The sequence below is a fragment of the Phoca vitulina genome, unplaced genomic scaffold (assembly GCF_004348235.1).
Source record: "Phoca vitulina isolate PV1807 unplaced genomic scaffold, GSC_HSeal_1.0 scaffold46, whole genome shotgun sequence".
Taxonomy (NCBI): Eukaryota; Metazoa; Chordata; class Mammalia; order Carnivora; family Phocidae; genus Phoca; species Phoca vitulina.
In genome coordinates, this window is record NW_022589749.1 from 9,549,804 (window position 1) to 9,573,909 (window position 24,106).

General features: G+C 42.7%; 2 protein-coding genes across 12 annotated transcripts in view; both read right to left on the reverse strand.

The window, feature by feature from the left end:
• Positions 1-24,106, reverse strand: part of CLIP1 (CAP-Gly domain containing linker protein 1) — a 116,272-nt gene that overhangs the window by 32,173 nt on the left and 59,993 nt on the right. For 4 of the 11 annotated variants that reach the window (XM_032431617.1, XM_032431618.1, XM_032431614.1 and 1 more), the window contains exons 9-19: positions 23,326-23,358; positions 20,156-20,260; positions 15,569-16,513; positions 13,711-13,827; positions 11,775-11,832; positions 11,169-11,252; positions 9,910-10,066; positions 8,396-8,561; positions 8,083-8,298; positions 2,330-2,446; positions 162-268 (exon numbers count right to left, since the gene is read on the reverse strand). In XM_032431617.1, coding sequence (XP_032287508.1) covers positions 162-268; positions 2,330-2,446; positions 8,083-8,298; positions 8,396-8,561; positions 9,910-10,066; positions 11,169-11,252; positions 11,775-11,832; positions 13,711-13,827; positions 15,569-16,513; positions 20,156-20,260; positions 23,326-23,358 — 2,105 coding nt within the window. The remainder of the gene's footprint in view (positions 1-161; positions 269-2,329; positions 2,447-8,082; positions 8,299-8,395; positions 8,562-9,909; positions 10,067-11,168; positions 11,253-11,774; positions 11,833-13,710; positions 13,828-15,568; positions 16,514-20,155; positions 20,261-23,325; positions 23,359-24,106) is intronic. The other 7 variants (XM_032431620.1, XM_032431619.1, XM_032431623.1 and 4 more) reach the window with 5 other exon arrangements.
• LOC116649094 (rootletin-like) lies at positions 2,454-6,301 on the reverse strand. The gene has a single exon (XM_032431626.1). It carries the CDS (start codon positions 5,849-5,851, stop codon positions 3,590-3,592), a length of 2,262 nt encoding a protein of 753 aa, XP_032287517.1. The 5' UTR covers positions 5,852-6,301; the 3' UTR covers positions 2,454-3,589.

Genomic DNA, 24,106 nt, shown 5'->3' on the forward strand with positions numbered 1-24,106 from the left:
TGGTTACGGGGGTTACTTCTCAGGTACGCTACCGCATTTGGGGGGCAGGAAGGGGGCAGTTCCTTTTTAAGTACTTGTGAGGTTATTTTTTAAATAATTAGTCTCGTTTTCACTTTCGCGATACTAAGTCCCCCAGTTTCTCTCAAAGGAGATGAACTTACATTTCTTTCCTGAACTCTTCCATTTTTTGGTTCTCTACCGTCAGAAGTTCTTTTGATTTGTTCAGCTCTTCCACATTTTTCAAGTTGTTTTCTTTAAGTGTATCCAACTTAAAGACCAAGAAAAAAAAAACTTGATGAAATTATTTCATTTTCCAGTGACATGACTGGATAGACAAATTATTCATGCAAATGTGCACTAAAAAGATAAGTGACATTAGTCACTTGCACCAAAAAAAAGTCACTGGGTGAGGAGATGACAAATGACCACATCTATTATAAACTGCAAGCCTCCCCCTTACGTTTAGTCAGACATTCTCCGTACACCTGGCAAAAATGTCAAACTGCTACATGAATTACAACAAAAGTTTGCTCTCGTTTTGTGTACAACTCTCAATATTTACCATTGAACTTCCTATTCAAGTATGACTCCTCTTAAAAATAAAAAAACAAATAAATTGCAAAGGCATGACATGAGCAAGGATTATTCTTTGTAATAAAAACAAAAATACCGTTTCCTTCCCCACAGATTAGTAATTTCGGATGTATTTGTCAACCTTAGTACCAAATGTACGGAGTCCTGACTACAAAAATTTTCTGAATCAAGTATCTGTAGGTGGGAGAATATCTGACTATCCATCTTAACTTTGACCTGAAAAGGAAAAAGCCAGGTAAGTGAGGCCAAAAAGCACTCACATTTGTTCAGCCCCATCACCTGCCCACAGGGGATGCAGCCAGCTTAGGGCCTGGCCCTGGTGGGAACGCCAGACACGTTCCTGGAATGAGTGGGGACGTGACCAGCTATAGGCTCTGGCAGGTGACTGGAGTTCTAGGTGCAGGGCCCCGACCAGGGATGGGGAGCTTGCTCAGGGCTGTCCACTGCCCAGGGTATGCTCCTGGCACCACGGCGGCTTCCTGGGACTTGGGTAGTCCTCTCCTACAGCCAGAGACACCTTTGCCACATCATATGCCACCTGTCAGGAATCCTAGACAGTGCCTCAACGGCTTTACCACCACAGTATTCCTTTTAATGTCCTCTACCATTAATAGAGGAATCTGGAATTCCAGATTCACAGAACAAGAAAAACCAAGTATCAAAATGGGTCCAGAAAAACGATTCATCCGGTCTTGTATTCTGGTTGTGTAACAAGGACACCAAGGGTCATGTCATGAAGGCACACAATTCTCCCTGATTCTACCCTCAAAAATTAGAACTATTCCCTAAAATCTTCTCATTTATTTTAGCGTCTGTGAGTAATCATCTAATTTTTTAAAATGCTTTTTCTTCTTCTCTTAGGACTATCAGTTCTGTAAATGTAACCCCTTCTATGTCCCGTTTTATTCGCCCTATAATTATCTCAAAATGTGCATGTCTTTACAGATCTCCATCTTTGACCTTCCACAGTGAGAAGGCCTAGCCTCTACAAATCAGCTACTCATTGTGGCTAGCCCTTCCTTTGCTTTAATTCCTTAATGTCTCACCTGACTATCCCTTTCAAAAGCATCTGAAGTTCTACAGAACCTCACATAACTACTTTGGCGAATCCATCTGCTCAGGATTCAGAGGTAACTGCTTCCCAAAGAAAGAAAGGGTTGGTATGAGCTGGGAGTGGGGAGGACAGGGATCAAAAATGGGTCCAGGAAGAATGAGAAATGTGCTACTTTGCACAGAATTGAAGCGAGCTCGATGCCACAAGTCTGTTTGAGACCCAGAAGTAGCTGTTTGGAGAGGACACAAAAGGGAGCCAGGACTGAGTGAGGCCAAGAAAAGGCCTACGTCAAACTCAGGGCTGAGGAGTGGAATTTAGTGGCTCGAGGTGGGAGAGAGTCTAGGGGAAAAAATGTGTGTGATTTCAGATCAAAGATACAAAAACGAGAGAGTGTTACAAGTACCTCTCTCATCAGTTCCATCACTGAAGTTACTGGAGAAAGCCACGCTATTGGGGTTTTCCCCTCATTTTTTTTTAAAGGTTGATCCTATTAAATGAGTAATGAAGTCATATACTTTATTTAATATTATCGTGGTTCTGGTGTACATTCAACTCCACTAACACAGATCAAACCTGTATGAGGCCACACTTCAAAAAATAAACAATCCTGAGTTAGTGATCAAACATTCCATGAAGTCGGTAAGCGGTCCTTTGTACAAAGAGCCATTTAAATCTGATTACTTCATTCTGTAGTTTTTCATTTGTTTGCTTGGTATCCTCCAAGGAGGCCAGAGTTTCACTCTTCTCTTTGGTCATCTGTTCCATTATCTGCATGGCGTCTTCTGCCGTTTGAGCAGCCTGAACACAAGAAAGCACTGTGAGAAACGAGGACAGCACTCAGCAAGCCCATCGGGGACACTCAGGCTGTGCTGCTCAGGCAGCCCTCAACGTCTGTGTGGTTAAGGTGAAGGACCAGCCACCAATCCAATGCTGAGACAGACAGACCGAGCCATGAAAGGGGAACCAAGTTACAAACCCCTTTCATGCCGTTCTTCAAACAAGCCAACTGCAATTTGCAATTTGTGTATTTCCAGACCCTTCCCACCCTACATCTTCCAAGCTCCAAAGTTACACTGACAGTCACGCTCATCACTCTGACCTATGTTTGAGAGAAACGTTCAGTGATAACGAACAGTAACATCCTTATGTAGCTGAATTTTCCCTTCATTGTATTTATTGCTGTATGCTTGAAATACTATTCTTGCTATTTCAGATTTGGGGCTTTTGGAATCACCTGTAATTTAGGTTGGGAATTTCTCAACTAAAAATAAAAATTATTTGGGCAATTATTAACATAAGGCTCAAGTATTTAATGAGAAGCATTAAGTGGAAAAGTCTATGAGAGAAGTCGTGGGTAATGAACATAAACATGGCTGTGAATAAAAAAGATCATATGCATATAGACACAAATCCTTAGCTGATAAGATATAAAAATAATCATAAAAAATAAAATTTTTTATTTCTTGTTTTTCATAAAAAAGAAATTAAAATATTTTTAGGCACTTGCTTACAATTTCATGCAGTCTACTAAAGCTGATGGGAATTCTGCATTATGCCTTCCCTACTACCAGCCATGGGAAAGTTCGTTGGAGTGTTCCAACTCCACTTGGAAAGACACAAGCAAACAGTTAAAAGCCAAATAGAAGATACTATGTTTCACCATGTGCCCATTTTACTATTGTTCTTAATCCTTTAAGAACCACAGCTGACTTTTTCAAGAAAATTTCTCCTTAAATTAAAAAATGTATCCTTTTTATTCACAGTTTACAATTCTTTCCAATGGAGAGAGACAACTGCAATTAGAGATTTAGTAAAGAACTGCCCCTTCAGGTGGTAAAACAACAGCGTGAGACATATGAGCAGCTGCTTAAGTGGGGTGCATTTCCTCACGTGGCCACGAAGACAAGCCCCCCAGGGACGCTAGGAAGTTAGTGCCCAGGGTTAGTAGTCCAGGCCTGGTCCCTGACCCTCCCATTTTACCGTAAATGACTGAAGAGTCTCGAGCTCTCTAATTTTAAGAGTGAGCTTGCTCTTGTCTTTCCTCAAAATACGGTTTTCATTTTGAGATTCTAGGAGGTTGGCCGAGATATGGCTGTTGGTTTTGGCCAACTGGCTAATCTCTTTCTGAAGGATGAAGTAGCTCTCTGCCAGCCTTTCCTTCTCCTTCAGGAGCTCCTCCTTGGCCAGCATCATGTCCCTCTTCTCGGCCAGGAGGTTCTTGTTGTCCTGCACCGCCTTGGCGCGATCGGCCAACGTCCTCTCGTGCTTCAGCCGGAGGTCGTCCAGGATCTTGGTGAGGCAGCTGTGCAGTTCCTGCAGCTCCAACTTGGATTTGGACAAGGTGGTGAAATCGCTCTTCAGAGTCTCTATATTGGCAGCGAGCCGAGCCGTTTCTGCACTCAAGAGCTCCTTCTCCTTAATTATCTCCACCACTTTCTGCTCTGACTTGGTCTTCTCTTGGACGAGCACAAAATTTTCGGACTGCAGCTGCTTAGTACACACTCGTAACTCTTCCAGCTCCTGCTCCAGGAGCGCCATCCTCCCGTGAAGTTTATTGTTTTCGTACAGGGACGACTCGTTTTCCTGTGCTCTGGCTTCCTTTTCCAGGATGAAGGACTGCTGCATGGTGTGGATCTCCTCGTTTAGTCTCTGACACTCTTCTTGCAGGTTCAGCCCGTCCCTCAGCAAGATGCTCTTTTCAGAACAGCACGTCTGAAGTTCGGCATTCAGACTCTCCTTTGCTTGCAGGGTGCTCGTATGCTCTTTTTCTAGACTCTTCGTGGCATTCTGGGCCTCTTTCAGCATCAGAGAGAGCTCGTGCTTGGTGGCTGCCAGCTCTTGGTTTTCCCTTTTCCTCTCCTGAAGCTCCTTCTTCAGAGTGTCGAGATTACCAAGGAGTTTCATCTTCTCGTGCACTATGATTCTTCTGTTGGCAGACTCTTGATCGTATTTCCTTTTGAGGTCTCCTATGGTTTTCATGGAATTCTCTCTCTCTGCAAGCAAATCTCCATTTTGCATTTCCAGGACAGACTTTTCCTTCAAGAGACTGTCATGCTGCTTTTTGAGCTTAGTAATTTTCTGACATACCACCTCCTTCTCAGAAGTTAGGTAAGTGATCTTCTCGTTCAGGCTTATCTCGATATGGGCGGCCTCTTCCGAGCATTTCTTCAGTTTTTCAGCGATGAGCCTGTTTTCACGTAGAAGTTCTTCTTTTTCAGCTAAGAGTCTTCTCTCAGATGAGGCCAAGGTTTCTTTTTCATGCAGAAGCTGGAAGCACTCGGAGTCTGTGATCTCCCGACTGGCCTTGATTTCTTCCAGGAGCTTGGTGAGGCTGGTGTTTGTAGCCTGAAGTTGCCTCATCTCCAGCTCAGCCTTCCTCAGAGCCCGCTGGGCATCGTCTAGCTGTGTGCGGAGCCCACTGGCTTCCGTACTGAGCAGCTGCTTGATCTGGAGGGCGGCCTCCAGGCTGGCGCTCAGCTTTTCCTGATCTTGAAGAAGCATGTTCTTCTCAAATTGCAGATCTTTGCTGCTTTGGAGAAGATTTTCTCTTTCCACTTTTAAGGCTATGCACATGTTATGAAGACCTGACTGCTTCTCCAAAGCTGACTTTTTCTCAGTGGTGAGATCTTCAATCTCCTGCACCAAGGTTTTCTGATCTTTGACTAGTTCCTCGTAAGAGCTCTGCAGCTTCTGAATAATTTCATCTTTATCTTTAGCCAAGGCAATGTTTTCAGTAGCAAGCTTCTTGATATGATCCTCCAGGTGATCTTTTTCTTCCTGATGCTTCTTAGACTCAGCAATCAAAGTATCTTTGCTGAGCCGGAGCTCTTCCACGAGTGTCTGCAAGCTTGCCCTGGAAGCCTGCAAAGAGTCATTTTCCATACTGATCTTCAAAAGTTCTTCCTGCGCAGTATTGATTTCTCGTAGCAACTGCTCTCTCTCGACAGCCAAAGATTCTTTATGGAGCTGTTCCTGCTGATAAAGCTTTTCAGCATCTTGCTTCTCTTCTAAGACTGTCTCCTTTTCTAAATGAAGAGTTTCATTTACCGACCACAGTTTCTGTTGATCTTCCTGGAGTAAAGTTATTTTGGCCTCCACCTCTACCAGCTTTGATAAAAGTGAACCTTTTTCTAACTTTAAAGCATTTCCCTCCTGTGCAAGAAGCTGCTTCTCTGACTTCAGACCCCTCAGCTCTTCTGACATTAGTTCAATTTCTTTTTTGGCTGATGTTAACAAATATGTTAGCGACTACAGAAACAAAGGGTGGAAAGAATGGAAACAAAATGAAATCAAGCAGACAAATGCGAGCCCAAATAGCTTAATGTAACCTAAATCATAAAAGGTTGAAATTTTTTTTTTTTTTTTTTTTTTTACAATAAATGTCATAGAAACTATCTGGGATAACAAGGAGGGGAAAACCAGATGAAAAGAGCCCAAAAAAGGATAATTAATACAAAGCAGGTTTAGCTTTGCAAAGTGCTGGTCTACATACTGGTTTATTTTTTCTTTGCAACACTTATGAAATCATCCCTGAGTGGTATCTAACGAGGCAAAAACAGTAGTTTGACTTTGACATCAGGGCATGAGATTCTTTCCTGCCCTTCCAACTTCCCAATTATTTCTATTGTAGGAAGAATTCAGAGAAGAATTTTAAAAAATACAATCCAGAGAACTACAAAAAGTGAGTATATTTTAACCAAAAAAGGGGGGGGGGGGGGGAAGGGTGAGGGAATATAAACTGTTGCTTTTCAAACTAACTAAAGACCTTGACTTTCTAAAGGACAGTCACTGACCTGACCGATTTAATCCCAATTATTACATATAACTTATTAAAAGTACAGACCAATTTGTTAGACTTTTGGTGACTAAAATACATGGGTTTTTTTAAAAAAAATACTAGTTTATAAAATGACTTGACCACATTATCTATACCAGTGCTGTCCAGAACCTTCTGCAGTGGTGTGGGTGTTCTTTATCTGCACAAATATGGTAGCTGCTGATCATGTGTGTGGCTGGTGAGCACGTGAAGTGCAGCGAGTGCGAGTGAGGAGCTCGATTTGTAATTTATCAAAATACAAACAAATTGAAACTCAAATTTAATGTGGCCAGCAGCTAGCGCCTTGGACAACATAGCTACAGATCACTGGCTCTTCAGCCACGAAACACAGCAACTTCGTGGGCTCCGTGAACCTCCTGACATCTCATATAAAAACTTGTTGAGCATATAAATTTTCCCTAGGAGGGAAAGATCTTAAGGTTTCATCAGATTCGTAAAACAGTCTGTGAGCCACTACTGTTGACAAACATTAAAATCCACAGAAATCAGACAGAGACAACTTTGGAAGGGGAACAATCCTAATGACCCTTGTAAAAAATTAAAAATTAAAAAAAAAATTTACAACACCAGTAAGCAAAATTAATGAGCCTTCACACAAACTACTGGAAAGCTATGGTTTGGTCAGACTGCCACATTTTAAGGGAAACACTGAAAAAGTGGAGTCTGTCCTGGTAAAGGGAAGCACAAAGACAAAAGATCTGGAAATCAGTGTTAAATGGCTCATAAAGCTGGAGATGTTCTACAGGGAGAGGGTGACACGGGAAGGAGAGAAGGTGTGTGTATACGGACATGGCATGTGTTCTGTCCTGGTCCAGCCTAATTAACAAGTTTCAGGTGGGATTTGTTTCAAGTCTCATGTATGCTCTTACACTTCCTTTTTACTAATCTCCTAGACAAACATTAAAAATAATTAAAGACAAGTATTTACTTTTCTTTGAGCAAGTTCAATGATGGCAGGAAAAAGTTAAACACCGGTAGGACAGTTGAACTTCATTAAGTTACCAGAGTCAAAAAAATATACTGGGTTGCAGAGATGATCCTGATGCCATAAAATCAAATTCAATGTATTAAATTCTACTCTATTTAATAACAGGATTGTGCCTTCCGGGGACATACAGAAGCCCTCTCTAGAGCCCTCATTTCTAATGTGCCCTACAGGAGCCCTGCTTCTCCAGGGCTCACTAGCTTCACTTGGCCTCAGCCTGTTGCGTTGCTGCAGGACGTCTTTCCTAACCCCACTGCACGGTGGCAGCAAGACGGCCAAGACTAGAGGCCACAACAGAGTCTCCTGCAAGCGGGCGGAGAGAGTTCCGGCTACACGCGACTCTCTGGGACAGCTGGGAAGCCAGCAGCGTGGGGCTGGGGTGAGGCTACTGGGCGCACTCGGGGAAGCCCCGGGCAGTAGCCACCCCTGAGCAGGGGCAGCAGCTAGCAGAAAGCGCCGGAAGCCAGGAAAACGGAATCCGCCACCCTGCCACGCGCTCGGAGGTTAGCATCTATCTGTAAAGGTCGGCGCAACCCTCCGCATCTGCTGCCGCTTTACATGCCCCACTGCGGCCTTGATGCCGTGCGGCTCGTGACCCCTCCCAGAACATACGTGGGCTCTGTCGGCTTGCTTTTTCAGGTCCGCCATCTGCCGCAGCAAGTCGCTGTTCTCCTCCCGCGCGGCCTTCAGCCTCTGCTCCGTGTCCGACAGCATCTTCTGCAGGCTCTGCAGGACAGCCTCATGCTGCGCCTTTGTCTCACAACTGGCTTCCTCCAACCTGGCCTTCAGGTCCTGGCACTGGTTGTGGCTCATTTCCATCTTCTTTTCCTGCAGAAACGCCGAGGGAAGCAGTAGGTCACCCAGCCGTACCTGCACCGCCCTCGCCTGCCTTGCCAGCACTTAGCTCCATGCGCTCTCTCCTTACCAGGTCCGACAACTTCCTCAGCAGCTCTTTCTTTTCCTCCTCGTGCTTTTTAGCTGCTTCCTGCTGGCTCTGTTCCGCCTGGAGAGTGACCTCCCCGATACTCTTCTGCAGAAAGCTTGCGTTTTCATTAGCCTTTGTAAGTTTTAGCTGTAATTCTTCTACATCTCTAGAACAAGGTTCAACACAAAGTGTCAGAGTTTTCAAAAAGAATGCCTTAAATTCCAGAGTTATACTTAGATACTATTCATAACTGTATTAATGATTATAAGTTATGAGTAATTAACAACATCTGAAATAAACAACCAAAAAAATGGCCTGACTTGCCTTGGAGACTAATTTTAACAATTGAGACAGTTATAAATACATTATTTAGTGACAACTACTGTAATTATGAAGGTTTATTATTTTATGTCAATAGATCAGTAAGGAAAAATGAATGAAAAGTAAACATAGATGAGGAAATGAATTAGTTTCAAAAAACTTTAGCAGACGAGATTATCAAAAACTCATTGTAGTGCCCCTTGAGAACACAAGATACAAAATGACAAGTGATAACTTGAAGATCTAGCTTCCCAATACCAGTGTGGTTCAACAGGACATATAGAAGACGTGGGACACAAGAGAGCGGGCTATCGGAGGACTCCGAGAGTGGAGGAGGGAAATCTGGATGGTCCCTCTGGGTCGGGCACCTGTCCGACACCCGCAGAGCTGGAGGTCCCTGGGGCACCTGGACAGCTCCCCCCGTCACAGCAAGTCTGACCACAGGTGGCCACCCCCCGCCCACCACCACGCTGAACCATGGGGGTGCATGGCCAGATGTAAACCCAACTGCCAACTAGTCACACTTCCAGAATCGTGGGTCTCATGGACCTAAAATGTCCTCTGAAAGTTTCTGCCTTATGAAATAAAACATTTGACTTTTATCTGGCAGCTATTAAAAGAAAAGAAAGATCAAAGCAACAACAGCCTCAGAATAAAGACAGGAAGGGAGGTGGAGACGGAAGCTGCAGCGCGGAGGGCCTACGAGGTAGCGCTGACGAGCAGTGAGGGCTCGGGGACCGGCCCGCCCAGGCCCGAAACTGCAGGCAAGTCACTTCACCTCGTGAAGCCTCAATTCTTTTCTCTTCAAGATGGGAACAAGAATACGCTCACCTCACAGGATTATTATGAGAATCAGAAAACACTCTGCTAGAGCTGTCTGCAGAGTGCAGGGCACACACCTAGTCAGCCTGTAATACGGTTACCCTTCATTACACTGAACAGGCTGCCCGTGAAAGATGTTCCTGCGCCTGGTAAACCACTGCCTTGTCTTTACAAGCCATCAAAAAATCTACAATACTGTATTACTTAGAAGGTTCTGTAGCTGATTTAAGGGTACACTCATGTGGTAAGAAAAAGGAAGAGCGACAGGAAACTTTTAAACAGAACAATCCTGAATTTTGGCCCCCCTCCCTCCGAGACCCCACTTCAGAGACAAACCTAAGTCAGGCGCCCTTATAACCATTCATACATACCTTTCTTTCAGACGTAACTCGTCATTCATTTTTGTCACCTGAGAAGAGTTATCTCCGGACATCTTCATTATTTCTGCAATGTCGTTCTCCAACTTCTCCTTCGCCTTTATCAACTGCTCTTCTCTTTCATCTCTCTCTCTAAATTTTGCCTCCATATCTGAATATATATAGAAAAAAAATAGCACCGTAGTGTTACAGTCAACAAAAGTTTATTGACTGCATCCTATATTCCAAGGTTTGCTCTGGGAATATTTGCATAAAGCAATCCCTGCCCTCATGAAAATCATATTCTAGCCAAGATGACGGACAATAAAGAAGATTAAAAAAAAAAACACACACAAACAGTATAAAAATAGTGTTAATTGGGGGTGCCTGGGTGGCTCAGTCGTTAAGTGTCTGCCTTCAGCTCAGGTCATGATCCCAGGGTCCTGGGATCGAGCCCCGAGTCGGGCTCCCTGCTCAGCGGGAAGCCTGCTTCTCCCTCTCCCACTCCCCCTGCTTGTGTTCCCTCTCTCGCTGTGTCTCTCTCTGTCAAATAAATAAATAAAATCTTAAAAAAAAAAAATAGTGTTAATTGCTAAGAGGGAAAAAAATACAAGCAGAGAAAGGAACCAAGGAGTTGGGGAGGCTAAAATCTTAGACAGGGCCTCTCTGAATGGTGACATTTAAGTAAAGACCTGAAGGAACTTAGGGAAAGCAAGTGCAAAGGCCCTGAGGCACAAAAATGATTGACTTGCAAGTATTACCAACAAGGCCAATATGGTTGGAGTAGAATGAACAAGGGGAAGGGTAGTACGAGAGGCCATCAGAGAAGTAACAGGGCTTGGCATTGGTAAGACTGCAGTTTTTACTCTGAGTGAGATGGGAGCCACTGGGTGATCTCGAGCAGGAAACCGACATGACCCGACTTGGCAGAAGGATGGTTCTGGATGCTGTGCTGCACATGGACTAAAGGAGATGAGAGCAAAAGCAGGCAGAGCAGGGGGCCAGCTGTTACAGCAGCTCAAGTGAAAGATGACGGTTGGCTTGAATCAAGGACAGTGGGAGGAGTGGTGATGTGTGGGGATTCTGACTTGTTTGAAAACAGGGCAGAGAGGATTTGTGGAGGTTACAGACCTCAAGCAAGTATTTTATCGCATTATACCACACTAACGAGCGAAGAAGTGACCCCCGAATAGATGTCACTGTAACGTACTACAGTTATCTCAAATCCTAGGAAACCCACCGTATTCAATGCTTTGTAAGCAGAGACATCTTACCTGTTAAATTTTCTCTCAACTTCTCCAATTCAGTAGATAGTGCATTAAACTGTTCCTCCTTTTGGTGTAATTTATTTACAGTTTCTATTGGGGATAAAGGTAAAAGTTTAATATATTTCATACTTAATAAGCCATCTAGAGGTTGGCAGTCTTACAACCAAATCAAATCACATGCTTGGGATTTGAGAGGACAGAAATACTAAAAAGTCCCATTACAACATCAAACCACCGTGTACTGACCTAGAGAAGCAAGCCTTTTTGCCTCCCCACATCTGTGGATTAGACAGGCACCAGGCATCCCTTTCCAGGCCTCTCTTTCCTATTTCCAGCTAAAACTCAAAAAAGCTATCAATGACTAAAGATTAAGTAAGATAATATTTTTCCCAAGGATACTTAAATTTTTACACGGAACAAGCTTTTAGTCACAAGAAGAAAGAAGTTACTGGGAGTCTGAGGCTTCAGGAAGCCAGTGGACTCTGGCGTTACTGTGTGCTGCAGAAGCTTCCAGAAGCGTGTCGTCAGACTACAGGAGAATCTGGTCCCTGCACCCAGAGGCTCCAACGTGAGAACCTGACACTCTCTAAAGCCATACTTAGTAAGACATACCTTGCATGCTTCTCTGAACAGAGACCGCCTCCTCCGAAGCATTAGCAAACTTTTCTTTCTAAAATTAAGAGTGGGATATTCAGAACAGAAAGATATCAAATTACAGGAATAAAAAGTTTCAATCAGTCATAATTACAATACTATCTACTTTCTGTGACTGATTTTGTCTCATTAAAACTTACACTTAAAACACACTGGCACCAAGCACTACCATATGTGTCCGGGCGTGTACGTGACACAGGGGAAAGGGTTTACATCTCTGTCCTTGCCCGAGCATGCGTGTACATCTGTACGTGTGTGTGAATGTGCACGCGTATGTGCTTGTGTATACACGTGGTACACACGTATGTTTTTTTTCCTGTCGCCACCCTGCAGCAGCAGGACTGTGACAACGGTCAGAATCCTGCAATGTTTTCTGAGAGTAATCAGAGCCTAATATCTTGAAACTGTATCAACTACTTCTTAAACCAAAAAGGCCCACCGCTCACCTACTCTTTTCTAAACATGATAGTAAATTTAAAAAAAAATAAAATAAAACGCTCTCCTGGTCTTCCTGAGATGAATTTTGAGCTAGACACACCAAGAAAAATTTTCAATGAATATTTCTAACTATTTAGGATTATGAAAAAATGGGCACACGAGCAACACAAGTCCACCAAAGCCCAAAGGTTGTCCCCTTGTGTTATTCTCAAAGCCAGACTTAGGTGGCAAATGTTCTCTTCAGAGTACAGAGGGTATGCTAATTTACAAGAAAAGTAAAGCATCCTCAAAGTTTGGGGGGCAGGGGAGGCGAGGCCAGAGAAATAGTATGGAACTCAAAACACATTTTTTTAAAGGACATCATATTAGAAACTCATGATTCCCATGCTATCTTCCTCTCAAAATGTAGCTAAAATACTGTATATCAAAACTGCCCAATAGAACCATCCATCATGATGGAAATAGTCTATCCTGCTATCCTGTGCTGTTCAGTATGGTAGCCACTAGCCCACATGTGGCTATTAAGCACGTACAATGTGGCTAGTACAACTGAAGAACTGAATTTTATGTTTTATTTAATTTTAATTCATTTAAATTTATACAGTCGTATGTGGACAGTACCTACAATAATGAACAGTGCAGCTATATATTTGACATTTGAAAAAGAAGAAATTCATAATACTGGCATTAAAAAAAAAAAGCAAACACTCATTCACCTCTGGTACTAGCACAGAAGTTTAATAAGCAGGAAAGATGATGGTATATGGAGGATCTAAGACAAGTGTCCCCCCCTAACTCATGCTTCTCTTTCCCAGTTTCTCCATAAGCCCACGATTCTCCTCTCCCACGCTGTGTGCTTATGGTTGTCAGCCTTGACTACGTTTGGTTTTTAATGCAGGAAGAAGGGAGAACAGTTGAGAAAAGGTACGGAAAAAATGTCTTACAACTTGCGATTAAGGCAAGAGGATGTATGTGAAAAGAAATGTAATTTGCTGAGATAGAATAAACCGAGTTGGAAGAAATGATTCCTGGACTTCGTTGGGTTAGACGGCACTCTGCTAACAGAGGGTGCCAACGGCCCAGCGCAGCTCTCTCCAGCTTAGAAGGCACAGCCTAAACCTCATTATAAATGAAACCCCACTGTGCTGAGTGTATAACTTGGAAGGTCCCTGTGTTTAGCAAAACTAACCAGTCAATCATATGCCAAAGCGGTGCATTTACCAGAGGCAAAGGATAGATTTAGAAAAGGGAATACCTAGCTTTATTGCTAGTTTGATCCCATTCCCTTCAAGGTATTTATCAGCCAATGACTAATACACTCAACTTAAATCAATACTTTGAAAGAGAAAGGGAAAGAGGCGCAATGCTTCTTTCTTTATGGAGATTTTTGTTTTTAAACCAGGAACCATTCAAATGGCCAGAAACCCTTACAGTCCGATTCCCAAGAGGTACTTACCAAAATCTGAAGTTCTTTTTCCAAAGCCTCTTTCACTTGACTGACTTCACTCAAGTTTTCCTGAAGGTTATTAAGTGTTAGCTCTTTCCCCTGCAGCTCTCTGGTAACGCTACTAGCCTACCATACAGAGTTACATGGTGCAGAAGCAAACCAACACAAGGAAACAAAAAAGAATGAATGAGAAACAAAAAATAAAACAAACATGAAACACATATGAGAAACAAAAACCACCAAATAAAACTGAAAGGAATAAAGGCATGGGTAAAAAAGACAAAACAAAACTGTTTTTTTTGTTGTTGTTGTTAATTCTAAGAAGCCGATGACTGCCCACAATCAGTTCTAGATAGTACGATCTAATGACTATTTAAAATAGTCAAAAAGAGTATTTTTCTATACCAAAATCTGGAATATCAGCATGATCTAAGGCAGAAAGTGCACATGCTTACTTTCTAAATGGGTAAGTTAGGCAATTTCATTTTCTGGACTTTAAAGGCCATCAAGCAGGAAGAATGGAGACATGTGGCCTGTGTTATTTCCTCTATATTTGTATGTGCTTAAAGTAGTTCAACATTTAAAAAAAAATAAAAAATTTTAAAATGCACTGGACAACAGTAATCAGAAATTGGTTTTCATTAAATCTTGATGTAAAAAAAGTTGATGAACCCTTAGCTACATATTCTTTCCTAATTAATTTTTGTGATTTGACTGGTATTTCGGATCCAAGTGAGGAGACTGAGAAAAACTTCCTGTAATTAGCTTGTCATCTTCAACTAAGGTTACTTAGCGATTTTTCCGTCTGTCCTCACACTTCTCCCATCTAACCTTACAATCCTTTGCCAAAGCAGCTTCTCCCGTAAAAACCTCAGAACATTCCGCATCAGCACCCGCACCCCCACCAGTGGCAGGAGGACTGGGGCCATTCATTCCTTAAACAGTCCTTAAAGATGAAGATGACATTTGACAAGGCTAATTAGAAAGGGATGTAGCTGGCAAATGTTTCATGCAATTTCCTATGCCTTGACCAAAAGCATACTTCTCCATCTTTCCTCAAAAAGGCAGGGAATAGAACCCATCCTCACTGCAGCATAGGAGAAGCTCTCCAATGGGACAGAAGCGGCGATGCCAAGGGCTCCTGGCTCTTAACCTTATTCCGCTGCATTATTTATCACCGCGTGTTAATTTACAACAGTCACGTGGCACTCAGCATCCACAGTGCGTTTGTATACAAGCGTATGGATGGGACAATGATGTAAATGGAAAAGGAGGAGGAGATAATCATATAAACTTCTTTCTTGTCTGTTCCTTCATTTACCTTAATACCATCATCTTAGCTGAGTTCTCTATTTTAAAAGAGATTACAGGGGCACGTGGGTAGCTCAGTCAGCTGAGCATCCGAGTCTTGATTTCGGCTCAGATCCGTGATCTCGGGGTTGTGGGATAGAGCTCAGCGGGGAGGCTGCTTGAAATTCTCTCCCTCTCCCTCTCCCTCTGCCCCTTCTCCTGTGCATGTGCTCTCACACTCTCTCAAATAACTAAATCTTTAAAAAGAAATTACAGACTAGAACCAAGCTTTAACAGGTCACAGAGCATGTCCCAGAGACAAAGTCATAAAGTACCCAGATACTAGGAAACCAAAATAAATTAACCTAGTTGGGCCATTATTTTCTCTAATCTCCTCAAATGAAACCATGCTCAAGATACTCAGAGGACACTGTACGCAACTGGGAAATCTACCAGCACCAGGCAATCTGCTGTAAGTAAATGGGGAATTTGGAAGATGAATGAGCTCCACTCAGAAGTGACACACAACGCAAAGTGAGACTGACAAAATAAAAGGATGGAAGACGCCAATACAAACCTTGCCACTTTCAGTATTCTTTTCAATCTCTAAATTTTTAATCTGTTTCTCAGCTGCCTCAAGCTGCTGTCTAAGTTTCTCGATTTCCGATTTACCTTCGGAACTGGCTTTCCGAAGTGCATCGAGATCCAAGAGCTTTTCTTCAGTAGCCTTGAGCTGTGATGTAAAATTATCAATAACCTTGGTTTGCTCACTGCATTTGGCTTGTAGTACCTCTAGCTCCTTTACCTTTATTTCAGCTTCCTGCAGTTTGTTTAAGGTGTCCTCCATTTCTACTAGATGCTGGTCTTCTGCTTTGTCCAGTTTCGCCTTGATGGCTTCCAGGCTGCTCTCCTTTTCCGTAATGACCGCCATCAGCTTACCTCTGAGGGCTTCTATCTCTTTAGCGTGAGCAGACCTTTCAGAGTCTTGTTTGTTCTGCAGAGTTTCTATTTCGTGCTGGTAATCTAGTCTCATCTTCTCTATTTGTGTTTTTAACTCTGCAAACTCTGCCGTCTCCGTCCCGACCCCCTTGCTGAAGGACACCTTCAGCTCCTCCATCGCCTGCTGGTGGGACGCGATGGCCGTCTCCAGCTTGGACTTCCACAGGGCTATCACGTCGGAGTTCTCCTTGTTGGCATGATCAAGCTTGCTTTTCAATGACTCGTTCTCTTTGGAAAGCTTCTCTGTGGCAGCCTGAAGAGCCTTTATCTCCTTCTGATGTGTTTCTTCGCGGGCTCCCAACTGCTCCTTCAGAGAAGCGATTTCTCTCTGGTGGTCAGCATGGGCGGCTTCTAATTTTTCTTGCAAAGAGCTTATCTCGTGCAAAAAGGAGAGTGACATGTCAACATCCCCAGCAGGCTTATGGGACTCTAGCCTCCTCCGCAGCTCAGCTACCTCCTGTGCTCGCAACGCTAGGTCTTTCTCTAGTTCCATTATACGGGACTTCTCCGACACCGTAGCCACCTAGTAACCGCAGTCCAAAGAAAAACAGATCAGGTAAATAACCAATCACTGACGACTTTCTTTAACCCTGAAGGTCTTTAATAACTCCCCCACCTCAGGCAGCCGTCGAGCTACTGCGAACGCCTGCAGGCTCACCCACCTCTAACTGCCATCATGGAGGAAGCCCAATTCTGAGAACTCCAAAGTCATCATCTTTGGCAAACTTCCACCATCCTGAGATGCTCCAGGAATCGAAAACTGAGATGGAATTTAACTTATTCCAGAATTATTTCTTTTTCCTCTAAAGAAACTTAGAGAAGTGCCCATCAACTGATAGTAAGTTAACAGAAAGAACAGCTTTCAAAGTTCTCCTGTATGTCCAGCTGAGGGAAGACAAAAGCCTCCTCATTTTACTTGGTTTTTCCCTCCTCTGCTTCACCCGGCTCACTTATCTAATGCAGGTGATTTTAAAGAAGTGTGCTACCTGGTACGATAATACACTTGGTTACGGAGCACCAGAAATGGGACAGATGCTGTAAGGGTCACAGAGACAGATGCTGAGGACTTAGGGGGAAAAGAGAACATAAAACATCTTGTTAATTTTTATACTGATTACATGATAAAATGGTATTATTCTGGATAAACTGGCTTAAATCAAATATATTATTAATTTTACCTGTTTCTTTTTATCTACTAAAAAAGTATGTTAATGTGGGTGGCACAGAATTTTCGATTATATATATGTGGCTGGTATACTTCTGTGGCCTATCACTGGTATAAAAGGTGTGAAATTACCTATCAAACGTTTCAATGAATCAGCTGTAGAATAAAAGCTTTAGCTGGATAATGAAGAAATAATTTACTAACCTTTTTTTTAGAAAGACAAAATAAGAACAATTACTTACCTGCAATTATATATATGAATCTTTAGAGGGTCCCGCCTTTTAGATTTTATAATTCTATTGGCATTTTAACGTACATATCTTGTTACCCTAACCCAGTGGTTCTCAGACTTTATTATGCACATCAATCTCCTGGGATGTAGGTCTAAAAGGCAGGTTCCCACTTACTCCCACATGTTTTGATTCTATTTGAGCTCTGTGATAGCACCCAGGAATCTGCTTTTTTTAAACACCCCAGGACTAGGAAAAACACTTTCTTAACCTGTGTCCTTTTATTCTTAAGAAATGATTTCCCTCTGATACCTGTTAGCCAGTCAGTGTAGGACACAAAATATGTGGGAATCAGTCTCTTCAGGCATAAAAGTGAATTACTGGACTAACCTGGGAAAGAGAAGGGAATGTGAATGATTTAAAAACAAATTTCAAGGATCAAAACTCCTCCAGGTTGAAGGCTCCTCTCCCTCACTGCCTTTACTGGGACAGAAGATGATGGATGTGTTTCCTTCGCTTCCTCTGTCCACCTACAGGCTGTGATATGGACGAACACTAACATGTCCACAAAAGGCTAGGAAAAGAAAGCAATCGGGTCTCTGAAACTGCAGGAGGAAGTCGTTAAACTATTTCAGAGCCGACCGTAATTGGTGTGCTTCACGGTTAGAGATGCTCCAGGTTAAAGATGTTTATGTACTTTTTTCTGGGGCAGGGGGTGGGGTGTCCAGGAGTTTGTTGCCACAAAGTAAGGTACAAAACATTAATGAACCCCAATGCTACAAGGTCTGGAACATAAATAAATCCAATAGGACAAGAGTTCTTTATTAGTCAATGTCAAGTAAAAAATAGGTGAAAAAAAGAACAGCATGATTACACTGTAGCATTTCCATAGCTCTTCCGTTTTTTGTTTTACTTCCCAAAGTCTGCCCTTGAGCAAAGCTATGTGTCTGCCTCTCCCACCAGGGTGAGGCCATAAAAGTCAGGTATCATTTCTTATTCTTGCGACTTTCTCCACGGCAGCAAACACCCTGCTCATAAACTGGACATACTGGCTCAGGGGAATTCTAAAGCACTTCCTAAAAGGTAGGTAATAGGAAACTCAAGTGGCTCATTGGCTGGTTTCACACTTGGCCAAGCAAGAGTGAGGATCAAACAAAAGGCATGACTTCTTATAGAAACAAAACAGCTTGAATCTGGAGTAGTTGGATAAACCAGCTGTAAATGATGCCTTCTTAACCACAGGGCGGGAAAAAAAAGGCATCCATCCAAGTTGTCTGCTGACAAAGGTACATAAGAGGAGTTCAGAGGTTTAAAAAAAAAAATGGAGATATATTTCCTTGCTTCAACAGCCATTCCCACTAAAGGAGCCCAATCTTATCATCAGTCCCTTATATTTCCCAGATCAAGTCTTTGGCTCACAGGTAACGAAGAAACATCACCAAACTACCAGGATTTTTTTCCACCAAATACCCAGGAGATACCTTTACTTTTGAGGCCAACTGAGAACATTTTCTCCTTAAAAAATAAAAGCTTACGATTTAGAGAAGAAAAATTACTCAATTATCTAGATTTTTAGATCAGTCAATGATTTCTCAATAAAAGAAATTTCTACAAATACTAATAATTCAAAAGAAAAAAATCAGGATACCAAATGTGATCAGCGACAGAGTAATTTTTAAAATTTTATAGTTAAGGATCTGGGCAATTTAGCCACTGACAGTCAAATTTGTGATTTAAAAGGTATATATACATACATGTCCTCTTATATGTTAATGACTCGGATTATTTATTAAATTTTTCAGCACAAAACTACCTCTCTAACAGACAGACTCCATCCTGTGGGTGTCAAGAGCACAGACTCTGGGGCCAAATGTTCTAGATACAAATCCTGGCTCCACTATTACTATTAGCTGTGTAACCTTGGGCAAATTATTTAACCTCTCCATCCCTCAGCATCCTCATCTGTAAAATGGGGGCAATGCTACCACCTCCCTCGGGGTTGAGGTGAGATCAAAGAAGGTAATACTGGTGCAGTGGTCAGAACAGTGCCTGGCACCCAGTAAGCACCATACAGGTGCTTTAATACATAAATAAGTGGAAACGTGACTAAAGCATTGGCTCCAAGGGCCAAGGACAGTGAGGTGGGGTTGCAGGAAGCCGTTCCATTCTCAGCACTTTTCCCTCATGACTGCTGAGGTTTTCAGCTACTGGTGACAGAAAGGAGGGAAATGCAAAGACAGATCAGGTTATCAAGAAAAAAAGGTCACTGGGATGAAAGTCCTTAACTCTCATTCAAAAGAGCCAGTGTTTCGATTTCCCCAACAAGTCAGGGAAGAAGGCAGGAAAAGAGAGGTAAAGTAAAACAACAACAAAAAAAATTCTTCAGAAAACCCTGTCACTGGGAATATGAGAACAAGAGGACAATTGACTGCTTGTGGCAAACTGGAGAAACGTATTTCAAGGTATTAATACAAAGAGCCTCAAATGTGGTTGTGGACGTCCATGCAGTCCATATACAGTTGTAGAGTTTCTGATCTTGATTTTGGTTGAGTTAACCAAAGGAATGATGAGTCTTTACCTTGGACAAAAGACGGGATATGAAACACCTGTACTAGCCATCAGTCTACCCTCATGAGCACCTGAACAGCACCAAGACCAAACTCAGGGAGAACCACTGGGTCAAGGCTCAGGCCAACTGCAAGGCACGTCCCCCGAGGCGTCACCATTCCCATACACGGGTCTGCTTCATTTAAACAGTGAAAACCATTACCCTAGTGTCTTCTAACTCCCTCTGGAGTTTGTCAGCTTTGGTCTTTTCAAAGAGCAGGCTCTGTTCAAGCTCCTTAATGCGGGCATGCTCCAGTTTGGTCTGCGTCTGTTAGTAAAAAGGAAGAGGAAGAGAACACAACAGTGCCACCATGACATGCCAGCACAAGAGGAGAGAGAGCGGCATGCAGGCTGAGCCACCAGTACCTTCCGCCAGAGGATGAACGAAAAGGGAAATGGAAAAGGGCAGAGGATGGGCTGAGATGGGGAGGCTGGGGGTGCGGATGAACACTATCGGATGAAAGGATGAGGTGGGCAGGGGACGCAAGCTAGTCTACTGAGAAAGACAAAAGTGGAAACACATGAGGCAGGATGAGCAGTGTCAGATGCGTGCAGCCAAATATAAGTTATATTGATAAGTGAGGTTGATCAGCACAAATTAGAATCGTTAATATTCCTCTAAACTATCATTTTCCCGCTCCCCACAACAGCTATTTGACATTACTGTGTATGTAACTGACTCGGTGACTTTAACAAGTAAATTGACCCTCAAAATGACCACTGCTATCCTCTAAATATGGCAAACACAAGCTCATAAGTCTTACAAGTGTTCAGTAGGTCCCTAGGGCAGATCCCAGCGCTATGGCGTACAATTTGATGTGAACAAGCATGAAGCGTTAAGCCTAATGAAGGGAATCCAGACACTAGAGCTGAGAAAATCACACCAGTGGCCTTTGCTGAGATGAGTGAAAAGGGTCTGGCATTCTTAGCAACATTTCCCAGTTCCCTCGTTTCCTTCCAATAGTAGGTTTTCCAAAAACTATGTGTCACCAAGGAAAAAAAGGAGGGGATCACATTTACAAGGGGAAAATAAAGTAATAATTATGTTTGACAGCCTCCATCTCTGAGACTCAGATCAGGAGAGAAGCTGGGAGCTGGTGAAGGGCTCATCTTCTCCATCTTAGGATGACGTCGTTATCAGCTCAGGAGTGAGAAATGGGTGACTCAGCACAAAGGCCTGAGTTTGAACTCCATGCAAAAAGAGCTGGTAAGATCCTAACTGTTTCAAACCTTCAGAGACTCCCCATCATCACTTAACTTAGATGTAACGTGACGGAGAACCCAGCAGGCAATCTCTTTGTAACAGCACAGTCTTAATCAATGGGAAATAATCTACAGACCAGTTTGAACATACCTCTTTCCCCACCCACCTCCCCCACCCAAGAGGTTATCTGCAGACCCAAGTGACAAAACCTAGGGACAGCACTGCTCCCAGCAGCTTCCGGTCACTTACATTAATTTAAATATTTTGTGGTTCTAACTGGTCAGATCTGTGTCTGGACAATTATGGGCAATGCAAAAATGACAACAAACTCTAAATAAAGTAACAGAAGGTGTGCAGAACTTAAGTAGAGGGTGGGTCATGTTATGTCATAAACATCTTTTACTGACTCTGATGGTCCTCTAGGGATTTCAACACATAAAAGTGCTTGGTGTGCTTGTGAACCAGGTATAAACCATTGTGGAATATTTGAAAGGTGAACAAAAAAAAAAAAAAATTTTTTTTTTTAATTTCTTCATCTGCTTCAGGTCTATACACTGGACAGAAATAATGAAATAAAATTCAAAACCTAACAACTGTCTGGACAGTCCCCTTGGTCCATATGTGCCTTAGACAGAAGTTGTTCGATTCACCTGCTTTTAGAAGAAAAGAATCTAACCCAGACCTACATAATTGGGGTCACAGCCTCAAGAACTGAAATCCAAAACTTAAGAGTAAAAAGCAAAAGGCAACAGAACCTTTCTTCACCTCCTGACACTGAGTTCAGTGTCCTCTGGGTGAAAGGTCACTCCTTCCAGATAAAAAGCAAACATCCACGAATGTGATCTTCTTCCTACTCCTCGATCTCCCAGACGACTGCAATACCTCCTTGCTGGCCAGTATGCATACCAACCATCTGGGACTCGACAGCTGTCTGAGCGATCAGCTTCCATGCCTCGGTGCGTGGTAAAAACGTTACACTGGACAGGACAACCCTCCTTTTAAAAGTACTCCTTTCTCACAATAAGACAGAGAATCCCAAGAGGGAAGTCCTGGGACAGGGACTGAGAGGGAAAGCAAAGGCTCTGCGAGAAGCGCACAAGAAAGGCAGGAGGGAGATCCCATGCAGACTGACACCGGATGCAGCGGGAGCCTGTTTTGGGAGGAGAGAAGAGACCCAGATCACTGAAGTAGCTTCACAAAAAGGAAACCTTCAGAACGGAGGCTTTTTTAAAAGTTCGGCCTTAAGCTGTCTATTTCGGCTGCCAGGAGGTGGTAGGAAGAAAAATCTTTGTTTTAATTTTACTCTCTTACGGTGGTAAAACAAAGCCAAAAGTTGTGAGGTTCTTTCAGCGGGCCTCCCAGCCGGCCGGGTGCCAGAGGAAGTCCTGCTTCGGAGGCTCTTTAGGTGAGATCTGAGTTGGGTGTGTGATCTTCATCAGAGGGAGGAGGGAAAAGAAACACCTACATTGCTGGTAGCACGGCTACTAGAAAAATCTCACTTCGATAATAATAAATTTAAAGCACATGGCGTCTTCACTGAACCATGCCCGTTTCTAGTTTCACCAACTCGGGAAAATCCTGTAGCCACAACACGTGGACGCTCGAGCTTCTTGTCACCTGCACTGGCAGGCACTGGCCAGCAGGGGGAGCTCACAAAAAGGCAGCCTGGCCCTCAGAAGGCCCTTCTCTCTCATGGGAACAAAATTAGACCACTTGGGGAAACTTTCCCGCAGAATTTCTCTAATTCCTTCATCTTATGTGTTTTAGGTTTCAGTTAGCTATCCTCTCTTTTAGAATGATTCTATTAAAATGAGAACACATTATGAGTTAAGTGAAGAAGGGCCAGGCCCCCAGACAAAATCCTTTTTTTTTTTCTTTCTGGCGAAATTCTTTATAAAGCAAACATTTGCTTATGCATTAAATAAATGGATTCATATAGCTTAGTCATTACATACAATTTCTTCAGGATACAAATTTAACTGCTCTTAAAGCCACATGCACAGAAATATTAAGGTCAATGTCTCAGGTCAGATGATGCAGTTAGTATTTGAGTATATCAATAAGCATTTTAATCTGTCATCAATCTGTGTTAACAAGGGAAATCTCCACACAGTTAAGTGCCCTCTTACATTCTCAGGATCTTCAGAAATCTGGCTCTTTTGCTATCAGTAAAAAAATAAAAAAATTAAACAACAACAAAAGGAGAGATTCCACTAAAGTTCTGATTATGTGTTGAGGGTTTCCAAACAACTCTGCTGAACTTCGAGTGAGTTCACCAGAGCCTATGCTGGCCTGGTGCTGATGGGAAGATCTCACTTGCCCCTCCCCAGCACACCCTCGGCTGTGTCTCACATGAATCAGATGAGGATATGAAACTTCTAATGAACTTCGGGGTGTTTTTAAATGGATGAGAACAACACGAAAGTCAACTAAAGGGATGTGACCGTATATGAAATGAGCAAAGAGGGTAACTACCGAATTATGAGTAATCCACTAAATTCTGGGCCTTATAAAACTCGAACTCGGAGAATGTCTTCCTTACTCCTTGTCAATAATAAAGACAATTTCCAAAGGAATCAGAGTTCTATGTGGAAGGGCCCCTGGAATGGAATCATGGGTGGGCCGCCAATAGGCTCTGAACTTCTAACGGCAGCAAAAATGTATATTCCAGGAACTGCACAGACAAGTGCAAGTTTTACTAAAATATTACAGATTAAACTACCAAAAATCTGCAAAATTTGAATAATTTCATAATTCGTATTTGTCATATATCTAGCAGTGGTTTAAAAATCATCAAAATCATGTAAATCTGGCATCGAATTAAAAAACTAATATGAATAATTGTTTAAAGATGAGAAACTTGATGCTGACGGAAATCTCTGTGAATGTAAAATATGCCACAGAAATTAA

Bases quoted from the DNA above. Each gene is read 5' to 3' on its own strand.
- LOC116649094 (XM_032431626.1), bottom strand. From the start codon at position 5,851: ATGTCAGAAGAGCTGAGGGGTCTGAAGTCAGAGAAGCAGCTTCTTGCA.